This window comes from Hemitrygon akajei, chromosome 28 (genome assembly GCF_048418815.1).
Source record: "Hemitrygon akajei chromosome 28, sHemAka1.3, whole genome shotgun sequence".
NCBI classification, from domain to species: Eukaryota; Metazoa; Chordata; class Chondrichthyes; order Myliobatiformes; family Dasyatidae; genus Hemitrygon; species Hemitrygon akajei.
The window spans coordinates 14306585-14328266 of record NC_133151.1 but is presented as its reverse complement, the minus strand read 5'-3'; the positions used below and the strand labels follow the sequence as shown (position 1 = coordinate 14328266).

Below are 21682 nucleotides of genomic sequence, written 5' to 3'. Positions count from 1 at the left end.
TTCCAGGCCAGGCAACACTTTACCCGCAAATCTGCCGGGGTTGTCTAATGTGCCCACCGCTCCCTCGACATTGGCGAGACCAGTCATAGATTGGGAGACCGCTGTTGAACACCTCGGTCGTATCCACCAAAATCGGAGTTCCGTTCCTGTTGCAACATGTTGGCCCAGGGACTCCACTTGTGCCAAGATGAGGCCACTCTCAGAGTGCAGGAGGAACACCTCATATTCCATCTGGGTACCCTTCATCTGGCATGGATATTGATTTCTCCTTCCGATATATTCCCCTCCATCTTCCCTCCTCTATTCCCCATGCTGTCTTCTTACCCCTTCTCACCTGCCTATCACCTGCCCCTGGGCCGCTCTCCTCTCCTATCAGATTCCTTTTGTTCTAGCCCTTTACCTTTCTCACCCTCCTGGCCTCACCTATCATCTTCTAGCTAACCTTCCCCCTCCCCCTACATCTTTTTATTCTGGTGTCTACTGTTTATTCATTTCCACAGATGCTGCATGACCTGATAAGTTCCTCCAGCATCTTGTGTGTTGCTCTGGATTTCCAAAATCGCCAGAATCTCTCGTGTTTGACCCTAAACCACATGGAAACCATAGAACGTGAGAGGGAACATGGAATGTGGAGGGAAACCATAGCACCAGGAAGAAACCCAGGTCAACGTACAAATTCCTTACAGGCAACAGTGGGAATTGAACCTGGGTCACTAATCACTGACACTGTACAACGTTACACTGACCACTCTGCTACTGTGCCACTACTCCTCCCACTCCCCCCAACTTCTGGCTTCGTCCTCCTTCCTTTCCAGTTCTGACAAGACCAGAAGACATAGGAGCAGAATTAGGCCATTCAGCCCATCGAGTCTGGGCCTGTATTCCATGATGGCTAATCCCAGATCCACTCAACCCCATACATCTGCCTTCTCACCAGATCCTTTGATCCCCTGACCGAACAGGAAACTATCAACTTCCGCCTTAAAAATACCCATGGACTTGGCCTTCAGCACAGTCTGTGGCAGACTACTCTCTACTCAGAGATTCACTTCTCTCTGGCTAAAAAATTTCTCCTTACCTCCGTTCTAAACGGTCACCCCTCAATTTTGAGGCTGTGCTCTCTAGTTCGGAATACCCCCACCATAGGAAGCACCTTCTCCACATTCACCCTGTCTAGTCGTTTCAATATTCGGTAGGTTTCATGAGATCCCCCAGCCTTCTCCAGGCTGCATCACTGTCTGGTATGGTGGGGGGAGGGGGGGCTACTGCATAGGACTGAAAAAAAGCTGCAGAGGGTTGTAAATTTAGTCGGCTCCATCTTGAGTACCAGTTTACGAACTACTCAGGATATCTTCAAGGAGCGGCGTCTCAGAAAGGCAGCGACCATTATTAAAGGCCCCCAGCACCCAGGGCATGCCCTTTTCTCACTGTTACCTTCAGGGAGGAGGTACAGAAGCCTGAAGACACACACTCAGCAATTCAGGAACAGCTTCTTCCCCTCTGCCATCCGATTCCTAAATGGACATTGAACCCATGAAAACTACCACACTTTTTAATATATTTTATTTCTGTGTTTTTGCATGATTTTTAATCTACACAATATACGTTTACTATAATTGAGTTATTTATTTATTATTTTTATTTCATTTTTCCCTCTTCTTCTCTATTACGTATTGCATTGAACTGCTGCAGCTAAGTTAACAAATTTCACAACACAGATAATAAACCTGATTCTGATTCTGATAAATTCCAGTGAGTACATGCCCAAAGCTGCCAAACCCGCCTCATATGTTATTAACCCCTTCATTCCCAGAATCATCCTTGTGAACCTCCTCTGGATTCTCTCCAATGACAAGACTCCCTTTCTGAGATATGGGGCCCAAAACTGCTGACAATACTCCAAGTGTGGCCTGACTAGAGTTTTATAAAACCTCAGCATTATCTCCTTGCTTTTATATTCTATTCCCCTTGAAATAAATGCCAACATTGCATTTGCCTTCTTTACCACAGACTCATCCTGTAAATTAACCTTCTGAGAGGTTTGCACAAGAACTCCCAAGTCCATCTGCACCTCTGATGATTGAATCTTCTCCCCATTTAGATAATGGTCTGCACTATTGTTCCTTTTACCAAAATGCATCATACATTTCCCAACACTGTATTCCATCTGCCACTTTTGTTCCCATACTCCCTGCTGCCTTCATATAATCTGCAAACTTTGCCACAAAGCCATCAATTCCATTATCTAAATCATTGACAAAAAAATGTGAAAAGCAGCAGCCCCAATACTGACCCCTGAGGAACACCACTAGTCACTGGCAGCCAACCAGAAAAGGCCCCTTTTATTCCCACTCACTGCCTTCTGCCTGTCAGTCATTACTCCATCCATGCCAGTATCGTTCCTGTAAAGCCATAGGATTTTATCTTGTTAAGCAGCCTCAGGTGTGGCACCTTCTCAAATGCCTTCTGAAAATCCAAGTAAATGACATCCACTGTCTCTCCTTTGTCCACCCTGCTTGTTACTTCCTCAAAGAACTCCAACAGACTTGTCAGGCAAGATTTCCCTTTACAGAAACCATGCTGACTTTGACATATTATCATTAGTCTCCAAGTACCTTGAAGCCTCATCCTTAATAATAGACCGACATTTTCCCAGCCACTGAGGTTAGGCTAACTGGCCCATAGTTTCCTTTCCTTTGCCTTTCTCCCATCTTAAAGAGTGCAATGATATTTGCAGTGTCATCAGGTGCAGCAGGGATCTTCACAGCTGTAGTTGTGTTCTCCCTTTCAAAGTGTGCATAGAAGGCGTTGAGTTCATCTGGTAGTGAAGCATCGCTGCCATTCGTGCTATTGGGTTTCGCTTTGTAGGAAGTAATGTCTTGCAAACCCTGCCAGAGTTGCTGTGCATCCGATGTCGCCTCCAACCTCATTCGAAATTGTCTCTGTCCTTGAAATAGTCCTCCGCAAATCATACCTGGTTTTCTGGTACAGGTCTGGGTCGCCAAACTTGAATGCCACAGATCCAGCCTTCAGCAGACGACGTACCTCCTGGTTCATCCATGGCTTTTGGATTGGGAATGTACAGTAAGTCTTTGTAGGCACACACTCATCCACACAGGTTTTAATGGAGTCAGTAACAACTGCAGCATACTCATCCAAGTTCGAAGATGAATCCCTCAATACAGTCCAGTCCACTGATTCAAAGCAGTCCTGTAAGCACTCCTGTGCTTCCCTTGTCCATACCTTCTTGGTCCTTACTGCTGGTGCTGCAGTCTTCAGTCTCTGGGAGTAGAAGTACAGCCAAGTGATCAGACTTCACTTGAGGGCGTAGAATAGCACGGTAGGCATTCTTGATGGTGGTGTAGCAATGGTCCAGTGTGTTGTTTCCTCTGGTATTGCAAGTGATCTGTTGATGGTAGTTGCTTAGTGATTTTTTCAGACTGGCCTGGTTAAAATCTCCCAAAACGATGGGAGACTCTCATTGGAGACTCTCATTTTGGGAATGAAGGGGTTAATATATGAAGAGAGTTTGGCAGTTTTGGGCCTGTACTCACTGAAATTTAGAAGAATGCGGGGGCATTTCATTGAAACCTACCTAATGATAAAAACAGATAATGTTAGATACAGTGGATGTGGAAAGGAAGCTTCCAATGGTGGGGGTATCCAGAACTAGAGGGCACAGCCTCAAAATTAAGGGGCAAACTTTTAGAACAGAGATAAGGAGGATTTTTTTTTACGCAGAGTGTAGTGATCTGTGGAATGCTCTGCCACAGACTGTGGTGAAGGCCTAGTCTGTGGGCATAATTAGGGCAAAAGTTGATTGTTTCCTGATTGGTCAGGGCATCAAAGGATATGGTGACAAGGCAGATACATGCAGTTGAGTGGGATCCAGAATCAGTCATGATGGAATGGCAGAGCAGACTCAATGGGCTGAATGGCCTAATTCTTATGGTCTTATGGTCTATTCTGGTATGGTTCCAGAGGAATGGAAAATTGCAAATGGCATTCCACTTTTCAAGAAGGAAGAGAAGCAGAAGAAAGGGTACTGTAAACCTATTAGTCTGACCTCAGTAGTTGGGATGATGATGGAGTCAATTGTTAAAGACATGGTTTCAGGGTACTTGGAGGCACGTGATAAAATAGGCCGAGGTCAGCATAGTTTTCTCAAGGGAAAATCTTGCCTAACAAATTTGTTGGAATCCTTTGAAGAAATAATAAGCAGGATAGACAGAGAAGAACTGGTGGATTTTGTGTACCTGGTTTTTCAGGAGGCTTTTGATAAGGTGCCGCACATGAAGTTGTATAACAGGTTAAGAGACCATGGTATTACAGGAAAGATACTACTTTGTAGCATGGATAAAGCAGTGGCTGATTGGCAGGAGGCAGAGCGGGAATAAATGGAGTATTCTCTGGTTGGTTGCTGGTGACTAGAGGTGTTCCACAGGGGCCTGTGTTGGTACCGATCCTTTTTACATTATATGTCAATGACTTGGATGACAGAATCGATTGCTTTGTTGCAAAGTTTGCTGATGATACAAAGATAGATGGAGGGGCAGGTAGTTTTGAGGAAGTAGAGAGGCTGCAGAAGGACTTAGGGACTTAGACAGACAAGGAGAATGGGCAAAGAAGAGGCAGATGGAAAACAGTGTCGGGAAGTGTATGGTCATGCACTTTGATAGAAGGAATAAAGAAGTGGTCTATTTTCCGTATGGAGAGGGAAATCGAAAATCAAAGGTGCAAAGGGACTTAGAAGTCCTTGTGCAGGATTCCCTAAAGGTTAATTTGCAGGTTGAGTCTGTGGTGAGGAAGGCAAATGCAATGTTAGCGTTCATCTCAATAGGACTAGAATATAAAAGCAAGGATGTAAGGTTGAGATTTTCGTGTTGGGGTTGGTGAGGCCTCACTTGGAGTTTTCTGAGTAGATTTTGGCCCCTTTGAAAAGATCTGTTCAAAACATCTTTGAAAAGATGTGCTGACATTGGAGAGGGTTCAAAGGCGGATCACAAAAATGATTCCAGTATTGAAAGGGTTACCATATGAGGAGCGTTTGATGGTTCTGGGCCTGGATGGCCTCATTGAAACCTATCAAATGTTGAAAGGGCTCGATACTGTAGATGTGGGGAGGATGTTTCCTGTGGTGGGAGAGTCCATGATGAGAGGACACAGCATCAGAATAGAGCGATGTACTTTCATAATGGAAATGAGGAGGATTTTCTTTAGCCAGAGGGCGGTGAATCTGTGGAATTCATTGCCACAGACGGCTGTGGAGATCAAGACTTTGAGTATACTTAAGGCAGAAGTTGGTAGATTCTTCATTAGTCAAACCATGAAGGGATACGGGGATAAGGCAGGAGATTGTGGCTGAGAGGAAAATAGATCAGCCATGATGAAATGGCAAAGCAGACTCGATGGGCCAAATGGTTAGTAAGTTCCTTCCTTCCTTCCTTGCGCCCTTAACTCCTGGTGGAGTCGTCGGGGTGCCGTCATGTCAAGCTTTGCACCAGTTTGTTCCATCCGTCGCGGTTGTGTGCCAGAGCCTGGGTCACCGCAAATGCTTTCCCTGTCCACTCTTTAATGTTGTCCGTCCATCTTTTCCTCTGTCTGTAGGTTAACTGGCCATTATTTATTGTCCTATGATTAGGCTGGGGTTAAATCGGTGGTAACCTGGGTGTAGCAGCTCGTTGGGGCAAAAGGGCCAGTTATGCGTTGTAATTCTAAATAATTAAATAAACAAGCCTGTGTGATAGCTGTTGGTGTTTAACCCCCCACTGCAGTTTCACAAGGGAACCCCCCCAATTGGTGTTTAATCCCCACCATGGGACCACCAGGGAAACAACCCCCCCATTTGGTGTTTAACCCCCCACTGCAGTTTCACAAGGGAACCCCCCCAATTGGTGTTTAATCCCCACCATGGGACCACCAGGGAAACAACCCCCCCATTTGGTGTTTAACCCCCCACTGCGGGACCACCAGGGAAACAACCCCCCCATTTGGTGTTTAATCCCCAACATGGGACCACCAGGGAAACAACCCCCCCATTTGGTGTTTAACCCCCCACTGCAGTTTCACAAGGGAACACCCCCAATTGGTGTTTAATCCCCACCATGGGACCACCAGGGAAACAACCCCCCCATTTGGTGTTTAACCCCCACTGCGGGACCACCAGGGAAACAACCCCCCCATTTGGTGTTTAACCCCCACCATGGGACCACCAGGGAAACAACCCCCCCATTTGGTGTTTAATCCCCACCATGGGACCACCAGGGAAACAACCCCCCCATTTGGTGTTTAATCCCCACCATGGGACCACCAGGGAAACAACCCCCCCATTTGGTGTTTAACCCCCACTGCGGGACCACCAGGGAAACAACCCCCCCAAACCGCAGGACTACCCCGTCCCCATTAGCAGCCAATTGAAAGAAGGAACCCAGCTACCCACCTGATCACAGTCGGGTACATCTCGCTAACGTAGAGATAACAGCAAGCGAAGGAAGCGCCCAAACTCCCCTTCCCGATGGCGGCGAGGGTCACACGCACGGCCTGGAGATCTGTGTGTGCGGCACAGAACTGGGTAAGTGGCATCAAAGCAGAATGCTCACGCCTGTTCGCTCTTTGTACGAGAGTCACGATGGGGGGCACGGTCACACGGTGGGTCAGTGTAACGCTATTACAGAGCCAGTGACCCTGGTTCAATTCCCGCCACTGTCTGTAAGGAGTTTGTACGTTCTCCCCATCACCAAGTGGGTTTCCTCCGGGTGCTCCAGTTCCTCCCACAGTCCAAAGTCATGGGCGTGTAATGTTGGTGCCGGAAGCTCAGCAACCCTCAAACTGTGTTTGTTGTTGACACAGATGGTTGACAGATGTGACAAGATGTGACACAGTTTCAATGTGCTGATGAAGATTTGACAATTAAAGGTAATCTTTAGTATTTTTTTTAATATATTACACTGTACTCCGACCCAAAGAACAAATACCACAACATACATCAGTGATAATAAACAGGATTCTGATTCTGCCTATATAAATGTCTGTACCCCATCATTCCCTGCACATGGTCCATATCCTATCATTCCATAAGACCATAAGACAGAGGGATAAAATTAGGCCATTTGGTCCATCGAGTCTGCTCTGCTATTCAATCGTGGCTGATCCTTATTTTTCCCTCTGCAGCTCTCCACTGATCTTCTCCCTGTGACCTTTGATGCCATGTCCAATTGAGTATCTGTCAGTCTCTGCCTTAAATACACCCAACGACCTGGCCTCCATGGCTGCCTGTGCTAATGAATTCCACAACTTCACCACCCTCTGGCCAAAGAAATTTCTTTGCATCTCTGTTTTAAATGGACGCGCCTCTGGTCTGAGGCTGTGCCCTCTTATCCTAGACTCCCCTACCATCCTTTCCACATCTACCATGACTAGACCTTTCAACATTCAAAAGGTTTCAATGAGATCCCCCCTCATCCTTCTAAATTCCAGCGAGTACAGACCCAGAGCCATCAAACGTTCTTTGTATGATAACCCTTTCATTCCTGGAATCATCCTTGTGAACCTCCTCTGGACCCTCTCCAATCACAGCATATCTTTTCTTAGATGAGAAGTCGAGAACTGTTCACAATACTCAAGGTGAGGTCTCACCAGTGCCTTATAAAACTTCAGCATCACATCGTTGCTCTTGTATTCTAGACCTCTTGAAATGAATGTTAACTTTGCATTTGCCTTCCTCACCACCGACTCAACCTGCAAGTTAACCTTCAGGGTGTTCTGCACAAGGATTTCCAAGTCCTTTTGTATCTCAGATTTTTGGATTTTCTCCCCATTTAGAAAATATTCTGCACAGTTATTTCTTCTACCAAAGTGTATGACTATGCATTTTCCAACATTGTATTTCATTTGCCACTTTCTTGCCCATTCTCTGAATCTGTCCAAGTCCTTCTGCAGCCTACCTGTTTCCTCAACAATTCCTGTCTCTCCACCAATCTTCGTATCATCTGCAAACTTAGCAACAAAGCCATCTATTCCATCATCTAAATCATTGATACGCAGCATAAAAAGAAGTGGTCCCAACACCAACCCCTGTGGAACACCACTAGTCACTGGCAGCCAATCAGAAAAGGATCCTTTTATTCCTACTCGCTACCTCCTACCAATCAGCCAATATCTAACCAGGCCAGTAACTTTCCTGTAATACCATGGGCTCTTAACTTGATAAGCAGCCTCATGTGTGGCACCTTGTTTCTGGAAGTCCAAATATACACCATCCACTGCATTCCCTTTATCTATCCTACTTGTAATCTCCTGAAAGAATTCCAACAGATTTGTGAGGCAAGATTTTCTCTGAAGGAGACCATGCTGACTTTGTACTATCTTGTCCTGTGTCACCTGTGTCTCCATCACCTCATCCTTAACAATTGACTCCAAACATCTTCCCAACCACCGAGGTCAGGCTAAATGGTCCATAATTTCCTTTCTGCTGCCTTCCTCCTTTCTTAAAGAGTGGAGTGACATTTGCAATTTTCCAGTCCTCTGGCACCATGCCAGAGTCCGATGATTTTTGCAAGATCATTTCTAACACCACCACAATCTCTAATGCTACCTCTTTCAGAACCATGGGGTGTAGTTCATCTGGCCCGGGTGACTTATGTACCCTTATGTCTTTCAGCTTTTTGAGCACCTTCTCTCTTGTAATAGTAACTGCATTCACTTCTCTTCCCCCACATCCTTCAACATCTGGCACACTGATAGTGTCTTCCACAGTGAAGACTGTTGCAAAATACTCAATTAGTTCATCTGCCATCTCCTTGTCCCGTTATTTTTTCTCCGTTCTCATTTTCTCTCAGTCCTTTTTCCACTCTCATATCTTTTTTTTTACATACTTGAAAAAGCTTTTACTATCCACTTTCATATTATTTGCTAGCTTGCTTTCATATTTCATCCTTTGCCTCCTAATGATTCATTTAGTTGCTTTCTGTAGGGTTTAAAAGTTTCCCAATCCTCTATCTTTTTGCTAATTTTTGCTTTGTTGTATGCCCTCCCTTTTGCTTTTACATAAGCCATGAATTACAGCCACAGTTGTACTATTTTGCCACTTTGAGTACATCTTTGTTTTTGGAATATATCTGTCCTGCACCTTCCTCATTTTTCCCAGAAACTCACACCATTGCTGCTCTGCTGACATCCCTGCCAGCTACTCCTTCCAATTTACTTTGGCCAGCTCCCCTCTCATACCACTGTAATTTCCCTTACTCCACTGAAATACTACTACGTCAGACTTTACTTTCTCCCTATCAGATTTCCAGTTCAACTCAATCATATTGTGATCACTGTCTCCCAAGGGTTCTTTTTCCTGAAGCTCAATAATCACACCCAGTTCATTACATAACACCCAATCCAGTAGTTTATCCTCTCATAGGCTCAGCTACAAACTGATCTGAAAAGCCATCTTGTAGGCATTCAACAAACTCATTTCTTGAGATCCATTTCCAACCTAATTTCCCAATTAACTTGCATGTTGAATTCTCCCGTGACTATCATAACATTTCCCTTTGATATGCGCCTCTTCTATTTCCCATTGTAATCTGTGATCCACATCCGAGCTGCTGTTGGAAGACCCATATATAACTGATGTCAGGGACATAGAAACATAGAAAACCTACAACACAACACAGGCCCTTCGGTCCACAATGCTGTACTGAACATGTACTTACTTTAGAAATTACCTGGTGTTACCCACAGCCCTCTATTCTTCTAAGCTCCACATACCTATCCAGGAGACTCTTAAAAGACCCTATTATATCTGCCTCCACCACCATCACCAGCAGCACACTCACCACTCTGCATAAAAAACTTACCCTGACATCTCCTCTGTACCTACTTCCAAGCACCTTAAAACTATGCCCTCTCGTGCTAGCCATTTCAGCCCTGGAAAAAGCCTTTGACTACCCACACGATCAATGCCTCTCATCATCTTATACACCTCTCATCCTCCGTCACTCTAAGGAGAAAAGGCCGAGTTCACTCAACCTATTGTCATAAGGCATGCTCCCCAATCCAGGCAACATAATTGTAAATCTCCTCTGCACCCTTTCTATGGCTTCCACATCCTTCCTGTAGTGAGGCAACCAGAACTGAGCACAGTACTCCAAGTGGGGTTTGAACAGGGTTCTATATAGCTGCAACATTACCTCTCAGCTCCTAAATTCAATTCCACGATTGATGAAGGCCAATACACTGTATGCCTTCTTAACCACAGTGTCAACCTGCGCAGCTGCTTTGAGTGTCCTATGGACTTGGTCCCCAAGAACCCTCTGATCCTCCACACTACCAAGAGTCTTACCATTAATGTTATACTCTGTCATCATATTTGACCTACCAAAATGAACCACCTAACACTTATCTGGGTTGAACTCCATCTGCCACTTCTCAGCCCAGTTTTGCATCCTTATCACTGTAACCTCTGACAGCCCTCCACACTATCCACAACACCCCCAACCTTTGTATCATCCTTCTACCTTTGCAGTTTCGTAACTCATCTCACAAGATTCAACATCTTCCAATCCTATCTCACATCTTTTTACTGATTTGAGGTTATTCTTTACCAGCAGAGCTACACCACCCCCTCTGCTGACTTCTCTCCCCCTCCGATAGGATGTGTAACCTTGGGCATTCAGCTCCCAACTCCAAACATCCTTCAGCCGCAATTCAGTGCTGGCCACAACATCATACCTGGCAATCTGTAATATTTCGACAAGATCATCCACCTTATTTCTTATACTCTGTGCACTGAGATATAACACCGAGTACTGTTTATGCTACCCTTTTGGATTCTGCATCCCTAAAGCACTGATACTCACCCTACTGGCTGTAATTTTGTCCCATCACCTGCCTGCCCTTCCTGACAGTGTGACTGCACGCTATCTTTGAGTTTTAACCGTCCGTCCTATCCTGAGTCCCCTCACTCTGGTTCCCACCCCCTGTCAAATTAGTCTAAACCCTCCCCAACAGCTCTACCAAATCTGTCCGCAAGAATATTGGTCCACCTGGGGTTCAAGTGCAACCCATCATATTTGCACAGGTCATACCGCCCCCAGAAGAGATCCCAATGATCCAAGAACCTGAAGTCCTGCCCCCTGCACCAGCTTCTTAGTCACACGTTTATCTGCCAAATCATCCCGTTTCTATCCTCATTGGCGCGTGGCACAGGCAACAATCCAGAAATTACTACTCAGGAGGTCCCACTTCTCAGCTTTCTAGCCAGCTCTCTAAATTCTCTCTTCAGGACCTCTTAGCTTTACCGTCCTATGTCATTGGCACCAATATGCACCAAGTCATCTGGCTGCTCTTCCTCCCTCTTCAGAACATCATGGGTACGATCTGAGACATTCCTGACCCTGGCACCTGGGAGGCAACATACCATCCGGGTGTCCTGTTCATGTCCACAGAATCTCCGGTCTGTTCCCTCACTATTGAGTCCTCTATCACTACCACTCCCTTCTTCTCCCTCTTTCCCTTCTGCACCACTGGACCCATGGTCAGTGCCAGTAACCTGATCTCTGTGACATTCCCCTGGGAGATCATCCCCCACAACAGTATCCAAAACAGTATACTTATTTTTGAGGGGAATATCCACAGGGATTCTCTGCATGAACTGCCTATTCACATTTCCATTTCTCCTGACAGTCACCCAGCTACTCGCCTCCTGCAGCTTAGGGGTGACCACTTCCCTGTCACTCTGACCGACTATCTCCTCACTCTCCCGTACAATCCGAAGGTCATCCAGCTGCTGCTCCAGATCCCTGACACGGTCTTCAGGGAGCTGCAGTCAGATGCAGCCAGCTAGGTGTAGTTCCCTGGGAGGCTCTGGGTCTCCCAGACTCGAACATCTGGCATGAAGAAAACACAACGACTATTTACTACACTAGGTAGAGTAAGAGGGTAAAGAAGTGAACTGTAACAGAAACTGACCCAGAGCCAACACGTCTTTGGAGCCGAAGCCTCCTTTGAGTCAAAGCCTGATACTCTTACTCACAGCAACGGCCTACTCCCGACAATGGCCGCCCCCCTGTCCCTTCTGTACTTTTAAACAAGCATCGCCAACCTTGTTGCTGTAACCTGCTTCTGCCACTGACTGGACTGCCAGAATTCCCCGGCCGTGGTCCATCTTCCTCCATTCCCTTCACATTCATGTGTCTGTCTAACAGACTCAAACCCCACAAACATCTCCATTGTATCTCCCTCCACCACTATCCCAGGCAGCACATTCCAGGCATCCACTACTCTCCACGTAAATAAAACTTGCCCCTCATATCTCCTTTAAAATTACCCCCTTTCACCTTAAATGCACGCCCTCTGGTATTGGACATTTCAACCCTGGGAAAAAGATTCCGCACCCTTTCCAAAGCTTTCACACCCTTCCTATAATGGGACAACCAGAGCTGCTGTGCGCAATACTGCAGATGCAGCCTATTTAGAGTTTTATAAAACTGCAACATAACTTCCTGACTTTTGAACTCGGTGCCTCATAAAAATATTAGAACATAAGAAATAGAAGCAGGAGTTGAAAAATCTATCCAACCTTGTCTTAAATATATTTACTGAGGTGGCCGCCACTGTTTCATTGGGCAGAGAATACCACAGATTCACCACTCTTTGGGAAAAACAGTTCCTCCTCATCTCCATCCTAAGTTTACCCTCCTGAAACTTGAGGCTTTGTCCCCTCGACTAATAAAAGCAAGTGTAGCATAACAACTTCTTTACTACACTATCAACGTGTGCCGCCTCTTTCTGGGAGCTATGGACTTGGACTCCAAGATTCCCCTGTACATTGGAACTTTTATAGGTCCTGCTATTAACAGTGTCCTGTTCTCTATGGGTCCACCCATTAACAGTGTCCTGTTCTCTATGGGTCCTCCCATTAACAGTGTCCTGTTCTCTATGGGTCTCCCCGTTAACAGTGTCCTGTTCTCTATGGGTCTCCCCGTTAACAGTGTCCTGTTCTCTATGGGTCCTCCCATGAACAGCATCCTGTTCTCTATGGGTCCTCCCATTAACAGTGTCCTGTTCTCTATGGGTCCTCCCATTAACAGTGTCCTGTTCTCTATGGGTCTCCCCGTTAACAGTGTCCTGTTCTCTATGGGTCCTCCCATTAACAGTGTCCTGTTCTCTATGGGTTCTCCAATTAACAGTGTCCTGTTCTCTATGGGTCCTCCCATTAACAGTATCCTGTTCTCTATGGGTCTCCCCGTTAACAGTGTCCTGTTCTCTATGGGTCCTCCCATTAACAGTGTCCTGTTCTCTATGGGTCCTCCCATTAACAGTGTCCTGTTCTCTATGGGTCGTCCCATTAACAGTGTCCTGTTCTCTATGGGTCCTCCCATTGACAGTGTCCTGTTCTCTATGGGTCCTCCCATTAACAGTGTCCTGTTCTCTATGGGTCCTCCCCGTTAAGAGTGTCCTGTTCTCTATGGGTCCTCCCAAGAACAGCGTTCTGTTCTCTATGGGTCCTCCCATTAACAGTGTCCTGTTCTCTATGGGTCTCCCCGTTAACAGTGTCCTGTTCTCTATGGGTCCTCCCATGAACAGCATCCTGTTCTCTACGGGTCCTCCCATTAACAGTGTCCTGTTCTCTATGGGTCCTCCCATTAACAGTGTCCTGTTCTCTATGGGTCCCCCCATTAACAGTGTCCTGTTCTCTATGGGTCCTCCCATTAACAGTGTCCTGTTCTCTATGGGTCCTCCCGTTAACAGTGTCCTGTTCTCTATGGGTCCTCCCATGAACAGTGTCCTGTTCTCTATGGGTCCTCCCGTTAACAGTGCCCTGTTCTCTATGGGTCCTCCCATTAACAGTGTCCTGTTCTCTATGGGTCCTCCCATTGACAGTGTCCTGTTCTCTATGGGTCCTCCCGTTAACAGTGTCCTGTTCTCTATGGGTCCTCCCATTAACAGTGTACAGTTCTTTAATGTTTGACCTCCCAAAGTGAAGGACCTCACAATTGTCCAGATTAAATTCCATCTGCTATTTCTCTGGCCACATCAGGTATAGTTCTACATCTTGCCGTGTCTCAACACCACCCATCTTTGAATGGTCTGCAAATCTACTAACCCACCTATCAATGTTTTCATCCAGGTGTTTACAGGGAGCTGGTAATAGTCAAGCATCCCTGACCCTGTCTCTGGACACGTTCCCATGATCCTGTCTCCAGGCACACAGTCAGAACACAGTCCATCACCTGCTCGCTCCCTGGGCTGAAACAGAGCGAGACCATCAGGAACCCTGAACAACCAGCTGCTAGCTTTTCCCACCCCTACATGACTGGCGGTTGACATGAACCAAAGTGGGCAAATTCCAACTGGCAGCACTGACCTTCTGGGACGAAGATGTTAATCAGGATGACCAACCCCGCCAAGATGAGGGAGGCGCCTTGCGTGAATCTCCTGCCGACATAACTCATGGTGCAAACACCCACCAGCTTGGCAGGGATGTCTATCACTCCGAAGATGATCTGGATGAGGTAGATGTCAACTCCAAACCCTTGCAGGTCCAATGCCAGCCCATAGTACGAGAAGCTTGTCGAGAACCTGCGGGGCAGGGGAAAAGATTCACCAGAACGGGTCTCACCAACATGCATAGGCTCAAAGGTTGCGGGGCTTGGCCCTTCAGATAAACCCAGGAACTCCCTCTAATGGCCCTTCCCCACGTGAAAGAGGGATGTAAAGCTGAGGCTTTATAAGGCCTTGGTCAGAATGCATGTGGAGTATTGTGAGCAGTTTTGGGCCCCTTATCGTAGAAAAAATGTGCTGGCATTGGAGAGGGTCCAGGGGATTAATTAATGAGAAGTGTCTTATGGCTCCTGGAGTTTTAAAGAATGAGGGAGAATCACATTGAAACCTATCGGATATCGAAAGGCCTCGATAGAGTGGATGTGGAGAGGATGTTTCCTATAGTGGGGAGTCTAGGACCAGAGGACACAGATAGAGTGGATGTGGAGAGGATGTTTCCTATAGTGGGGAGTCTAGGACCAGAGGACACAGATAGAGTGGATGTGGAGAGGATGTTTCCTATAGTGGGGGAGTCTAGGACCAGAGGACACAGATAGAGTGGATGTGGAGAGGATGTTTCCTATAGTGGGAAGTCTAGGACTAGAGGACACAGTTAGAGTGGATGTGGAGAGGATGTTTCCTATAGTGGGGGAGTCTAGGACCAGAGGACACAGATAGAGTGGATGTGGAGAGGTTGGTTCCTATAGTGGGAAGTCTAGGACCAGAGGACACAGATAGAGTGGATGTGGAGAGGATGTTTCCTATAGTGGGAAGTCTAGGACCAGAGGACACAGATAGAGTGGATGTGGAGAGGATGTTTCCTATAGTGGGGGAGTCTAGGACCAGAGGGCACAGCCTCTCAATGGAGGGGCATCCACTTAGAACAGAGATTAGGAGGAGGAATTCCTTTAGCCAGAGGGTGGTGAATCTGTGGAATTCAGTGCCCTAGACAGCTCTGGAGTTCATGATATTGTGTATATTTAAAGTGGAGTTTGATGGGCTCTTGATTAGTCAGGGCGTCAAAGGTAACAGGGAGAAGGCAGAAGAATGGGATTCAGAGGGAAAATAAATGATGGAGCAGACTCAATGGGCCAAATGGCCTAAGTCTATTCCTACATCAGCTCAGCCCAACCTTCTCGAAGATTAGCCACATTAGTTTTATTTGTTACATGTACATCAAATCTTAGGTTGTTTCTGTGTCAACAGTCAAAGCAGCCCAAGGATGTGCTGGGGGCAGCCCACAACTCACTGATCCGAACCCGTCCGTCTTCAGGGCATGTCAGGAAACCCTGGTGTGGTCTCAAATGGTTTTTGTTCTGATTTAAATTTTGTTCTGTTTAAAATTTTGGATGCGACCTCTTGCATAACTTGTGTTTGGTCGCCTTACAGGAGCCGCAAAGGAATTTATTTCCAGCCTATCCCTTGTTTTGGCCAGCCATTTTTTTACGCAGCTCGCTTGCGCTAGCTGTAATAGAGCCGCTGAGCGTGTTTTCAAGGAAAACGCGTGCCGACAATTAGAGTACTGATGAAATTGTTGTAGGCCTAACAAGGCCAAGAGTCACTTTGTGGTATAGTTTACCGGCGGAGAAAGCGAATCGATCAGTGAATGCAATATAGAAAGTCCAGAGAAGGTCCAAGCTCAAGTTTGGCATTTGACACCTTCTGTTACATTGGGAGCAAAGTAGAAATTGTAGTATAAGTAGAGGGTTACTTTAAAGAATTTAAATAAATACATTCAATTAATCTTCAGTAGTTCTTCCCCCCAGTGTGTAATAATGCAGCCTCGGCAATGTCAGTTGTGCCTTACGGTCAGATTCATAGAAACTTGCTCCCCTGGAGCGTTCATACCCAAGAAATGTCAGATGATCCAACACTTTGGGAACAAGGTGGCTGAACTTGAGGAGGAGGAGGTAGCTGACCTGCGATGTTGCAGAGAACTGGCAGATGTGCCCCAGATGCACCCCAGGGCAGAAAGGAAGAGAGAGCCAGGTGACCGTGGGAAGGAAGCACAGAGCAAGAGGTGCACACTGACCGGGGCATCAACCACAGAGTTGGAAGTGTCTTGCGGTAAGGGATGGGCGATCAATCCTGGTCTTGCTGTTAATGCCCAAACTATGAACATATCAGCAACACTGAGCAAAGGTATTTGGGAAGAGGAGGGAGAGGGTCCAGTATGGAGGGGCCACGGCCCAGGATCGGAAAATCTTGCAGAAAGTTGTAAACTCAGCCAGCTCCATCATGAGCAAAAGCCTCGCCAGCCTCGAGGGTATCTTCAACAGGCGATACCTCAAAAAGGCGGCATCTGTCATTAAGGGCCCCTATCACCCAGCACATGGCCTCTTCTCACTGTTACTGTCAGGACGGGGGTACAGGAGCCTGAAGCCACACACTCAATGTTTCAGGAACAGCTTCTGTTCCTCCACCATCTGATTGCTGAAAGGACAATGAACCCACGAACACTACCTCACAACTTTTTGCTCTCTGTTTGCACTTTCTTAATATAATTTATAGTTTTAGTTACTAGGTTTTGCAATGTACTGCCACGGCAAAACAGTAAATATCACAACCTACGCCAGTGATATTAAAGCAGATTATGATTCTGAAACTTGTGTTCAGGTGAGGTGGCAAAATTAGAAAGGGCCAACAAGCAGTCTGCTGGAGGGTCTCAATGGTCAAGCAGAGAGGAATAGGAATCCACGTCCAGCCTCCCTACATCAGGATAGGCTCCAACGTGGAAAGTTGACAATCAGGAGAGACCTCGTCAAACTGGAGAGGTAGCAGAGGAGATTCACAAGGAATCTGTCTGCACCAGCGGTGGGATCTCCGGATTTGCTCGACTTCCCAAAGGTCTATGAGTTAGTAGGTTAATTGATCACAATTGGGCAGTGTGGGCCAAAATGACCTGTTACCGTGTTGTATTTCTAAATAAACAAATATTTAAATATAGATGACACACAGGAGGACCTTGAGAATTAATTGGCATCAAACCAAGCACAACATTGTGGACCGAATGGCCTGTCCAGTACGGTACAGTTCTGTGGTCTATGCTCTGCAATCATCTGCTTCCCTTCTCTTCCTGGTCCCCTCTGTCCTCAACACCTTGGCCTTCCAAATATTTGCCTACCTGCACCTGAAATCTCTGACAATCTGGCCTCCAGAGATTCGCCTCCCCATTCCCTCTCCTGAGGGAAAACATCTCTCCAGACCTCGGTGGTGAGGGGTGCCACAGAGGCTTACTGGCTTACGAGATACTATTAAAGCTCGGGGCGTCCAAGTTCTGAGTTCAGTTCTGCTGCTGTCTCTAAGAAGTTTGTACGTTCTCCTCCACATTTGAGGCATGAAGGCATTCCAGTGTCGCGTGGGTTTCCTCTGGGTGCTCTGGTTTCCTCCCACAGTCCAAAGACGTACCAGTTAGTAGGTTAACTGGTCATTGTAAGTTGTCCCGTGATTAGGCTCGGGTTAAGGGGGTGCCGGGCACTGTGGCTTGGTGGACTGGAAGGGGCTGTTCAACATTGTAGCTTTAAATAGAAAATCCAGCCCCCTACAGCCCCATCCCCTCCATCGAGGCTCTCGAGCAGAGACATCTCCTGTCAAGCCCCCCCCTCAGGAAATTCACAGGTTAAATCAGGTGACTCCCCTCCCCTATTTTTCTAAACTCCCAGGAGCACAGAGGGTAGGACAGGTAAATGACCTACCAGATGGACATGGTGCAGAAGGTTATCCTGCGGACTGTGGGAGTTTTGAACAGGTCGAAGGCGTTGTACGTCCCCTTGCTGGATGTTAGCTCCGCCTCCATGCTGGACTTGAGGAACTTTGGGAACAGAAGCGTTGATATAGGAGCGTATGAGATCAGAGCTGGAGATGGCCACTTGGCCCTTCGAACGTGTTCCTCCCTCCCTTACTCCAGCCCTTCCCCAGCACCAGTTTCCTGCCCTTCTCCCCCACCTCGGTGAGTGAGTCTCCCCGGTTCCCTGGGCTAGGCCACCACCCTCCGAGCGAAGAAACTCCTCTGTGTTTGGTGTGTACGGTAGACCGATCAGTACAACACGCATACATAGATGAGCATCACACAGGGGTACATGGGAATATAACTATATAACAATTACAGCACGGAAACAGGCCATCTCAGCTCTTCTAGTCCATGCCGACACTTACACTCACCTAGTCCCACCGGCCCGCACTCAGTCCCACCCTCCATTCCTTTCCTGTCCATATACCTATCCAATTTTACTTTAAATGACAATACCGAACCTGCCTCTAACACTTCTACTGGAAGCTCATTCCACACAGCTACCACTCTCTGAGTAAAGAAATTCCCCCTCGTGTTACCCTTAAACTTTTGCCCCCTAACTCTCCTCGTTTGAATCTCCCCTGCTCTCAATGGAAAAAGCCTATCCACGTCAACTCGATCTATCCCCCTCATTATTTTAAATACCTCTATCAAGTCCCCCCTCAACCTTCTACGCTCCAAAGAATAAAGACTTAACTTGTTCAACCTTTCTCTGTAACTTAGGTGCTGAAACCCAGGTAACATTCTAGTAAATCTTCTCTGTACTCCAAATCTTCTGTTGATATCTTTCCTATAATTCGGTGACCAGAACTGTACACAATACTCCAAATTCGGCCTTACCAATGCATTGTACAATTTTAACATTACATCCCAACTCCTATACTCAATGCTCTGATTTATAAAGGCCAGCATACCAAAAGCTTTCTTCACCACCCTATCCACATGAGATTCCACCTTCAGGGAACTATGCACCATTATTCCTAGATCACTCTGTTCTACTGCATTCTTAAATGCCTTACCATTTACCTTGTATGTCCTATTTTGATTATTCCTACCAAAATGTAGCACCTCACACTTATCAGCATTAAACTCCATCTGCCATCGTTCAGCCCACTCTTCTAACTGGCCTAAATCTCTCTGCAAGCTTTGAAAATCCACTTCATTATCCACAATGCCACCTACCTTAGTATAATCTGCATACTTACTAATCCAATTTACCACCCTAATATACTGTGTCACACGGGAAATGCAATGCACACACAGAAAGATAATGCACATGCACACACTCGCACACGCACATACACACATGCACATGCACAGGGATATACCCCCCCCCCCCCCACACACACACGCCTCCTGTGAGTGTCAGGTATATACCAGTGTGTGGCGAGTATACCAGTGTATGGGGTATATCACTGTGTATGCAGGGAGTATATCCCTGTGGGTGGGGTATTTCCCCAAATTTGTGTGTGTGTGTGGGGGGGGCAGGGGTTATACCCCTGTATCTGTGGGGTATACTCCAGTGTGTGGGGGTATATCCCTGGGGTTGTGTGGGAAATACACTCCATATGGGGTATACCCCTGTATGTACAGTATATTCCCACATGTGTACAGCATAATCCCCCTTGTGTTCGGTATAATCCTGTTTGTGTGCGGTATATTCCGTGTGCGCTATATTCCCCTGTAGGTACGTTATAATCCCCCCTTGTGTACGGTATATTCCTGTGTGTACAGTATTATTCCCCTGAGTGTACGGTATAATTCCCCCATGTGTGTACGGTATTATTCCCATGTGTATGGTATATTTCCCGTGTGTACGTTATAAACCCCCTTGTGTATGTTATAATCCCATCTATATGTTATACTCCCCCGTGTTTACGGTATAATTCCCCATATGTACCAGATAATCCCGCCATGTGTACGGAATAATCCCCCGTGTGTACGGTAGAATATCCTGTGTGTATAGTATAATCCCCCTTGTATATGTTATATTCCCATCTGTACATTATAATCCCCTGTAGGTAAGGTATAATCCCCCGTGAGTATGGTATATTCCCCCATAGGTACAGTATACTCCCGTGTATGTACAGTATACTCCCCAGTGTACAGTATAATCCCCCATATGTACAGTATTATACCCCGTGTGTATGGTATATTCCCCATGTACAGTATAATCCCGTGTGTTATATTCCCGTTTGTACGGCATAATTCCGTGTGTATGGTATAATCCCCCCATGTACAGTAGATTCCCGTGTGTACGGTCTATTCCCCTGTATGTAGTGTGTGTGTATGAAATCCCGTGTGTGTACAGTATACTCCCCAGTATACAGTATAATCCCGCTTGTGTATGGTATAATCCCGTGTGTACAGTATTATACCCCGTGTGTATGGTATATTGCCCGTTTCTGTGGTATAATACCCCATGTGTGTACGGTATTATTGCCCCGTCTGAACGGTATTATTCCCCCATGTGTACGGGATAATCCTGTATATGTGGATACATGGTGTACTGATGTGTAACCCTTACACACCAAACGATTGCGCACCCTGCACGAGGTGGGCTGACGACAGGGAACCCATTTCCCATCAGCACTCACTGCTGCGGTTATCTCTTCGGCTTCCTCCTTCTTGCCGTTCATCCTCGCCACTCTCTTGAGCTCTTTGAGAGCCACGTCAACCTTGTCGTTCATCACGAGCCACCGGGCCGACTCGGGAAACCACCTGTAAACAAGGAATTTCAGGAGTTAACCAGCTCAGTATCCCCAGAGCTCTCTCCACAGATGGGCGTAACGATAGGAAAATGAGGTGGGTTCTCTTTGAAACCTATCAAATATTGAAAAGCCTAAAAAGAGTGGATGTGGAGAGGATGTTTCCTATAGTGGGGGAGTCTAGGACCAGAGGGCACAGATAGAGTGGATGTGGAGAGTATGTTTCCTGTAGTGGGGGAGTCTAGGACCAGAGGGCACAGATAGAGTGGATGTGGAGAGGATGTTTCCTATAGTGGGGGAGTCTAGGACCAGAGGACACAGATAGAGTGGATGTGGAGAGGATGTTTCCTGTAGTGGGGGAGTCTAGGACCAGAGGGCACAGATAGAGTGGATGTGGAGAGGATGTTTCCTATAGTGGGGGAGTCTAGGACCAGAGGACATAGATAGAGTGGATGTGGAGAGGATGTTTCCTATAGTGGGGGACTCTAGGACCAGAGGACACAGATAGAGTGGATGTGGAGAGGATGTTTCCTAGAGTGGGGGAGTCTAGGACCAGAGGACACATAGAGTGGATGTGGAGAGGATGTTTCCTATAGTGGGGGAGTCTAGGACCAGAGGGCACAGCTTCAGAATAGAGGGATGTCCTTTT

General features: G+C 46.7%; 1 protein-coding gene across 2 annotated transcripts in view; it reads right to left on the bottom strand.

Moving 5' to 3' along the window:
- Nucleotides 1–21682, bottom strand: part of LOC140717698 (solute carrier family 22 member 6-A-like) — a 79195-nt gene that overhangs the window by 18789 nt on the left and 38724 nt on the right. For both annotated transcript variants that reach the window (XM_073031365.1, XM_073031366.1), the window contains exons 6-9: nt 20923–21046; nt 18231–18346; nt 14360–14574; nt 6440–6548 (exon numbers count right to left, since the gene is read on the bottom strand). In XM_073031365.1, coding sequence (XP_072887466.1) covers nt 6440–6548; nt 14360–14574; nt 18231–18346; nt 20923–21046 — 564 coding nt within the window. The remainder of the gene's footprint in view (nt 1–6439; nt 6549–14359; nt 14575–18230; nt 18347–20922; nt 21047–21682) is intronic.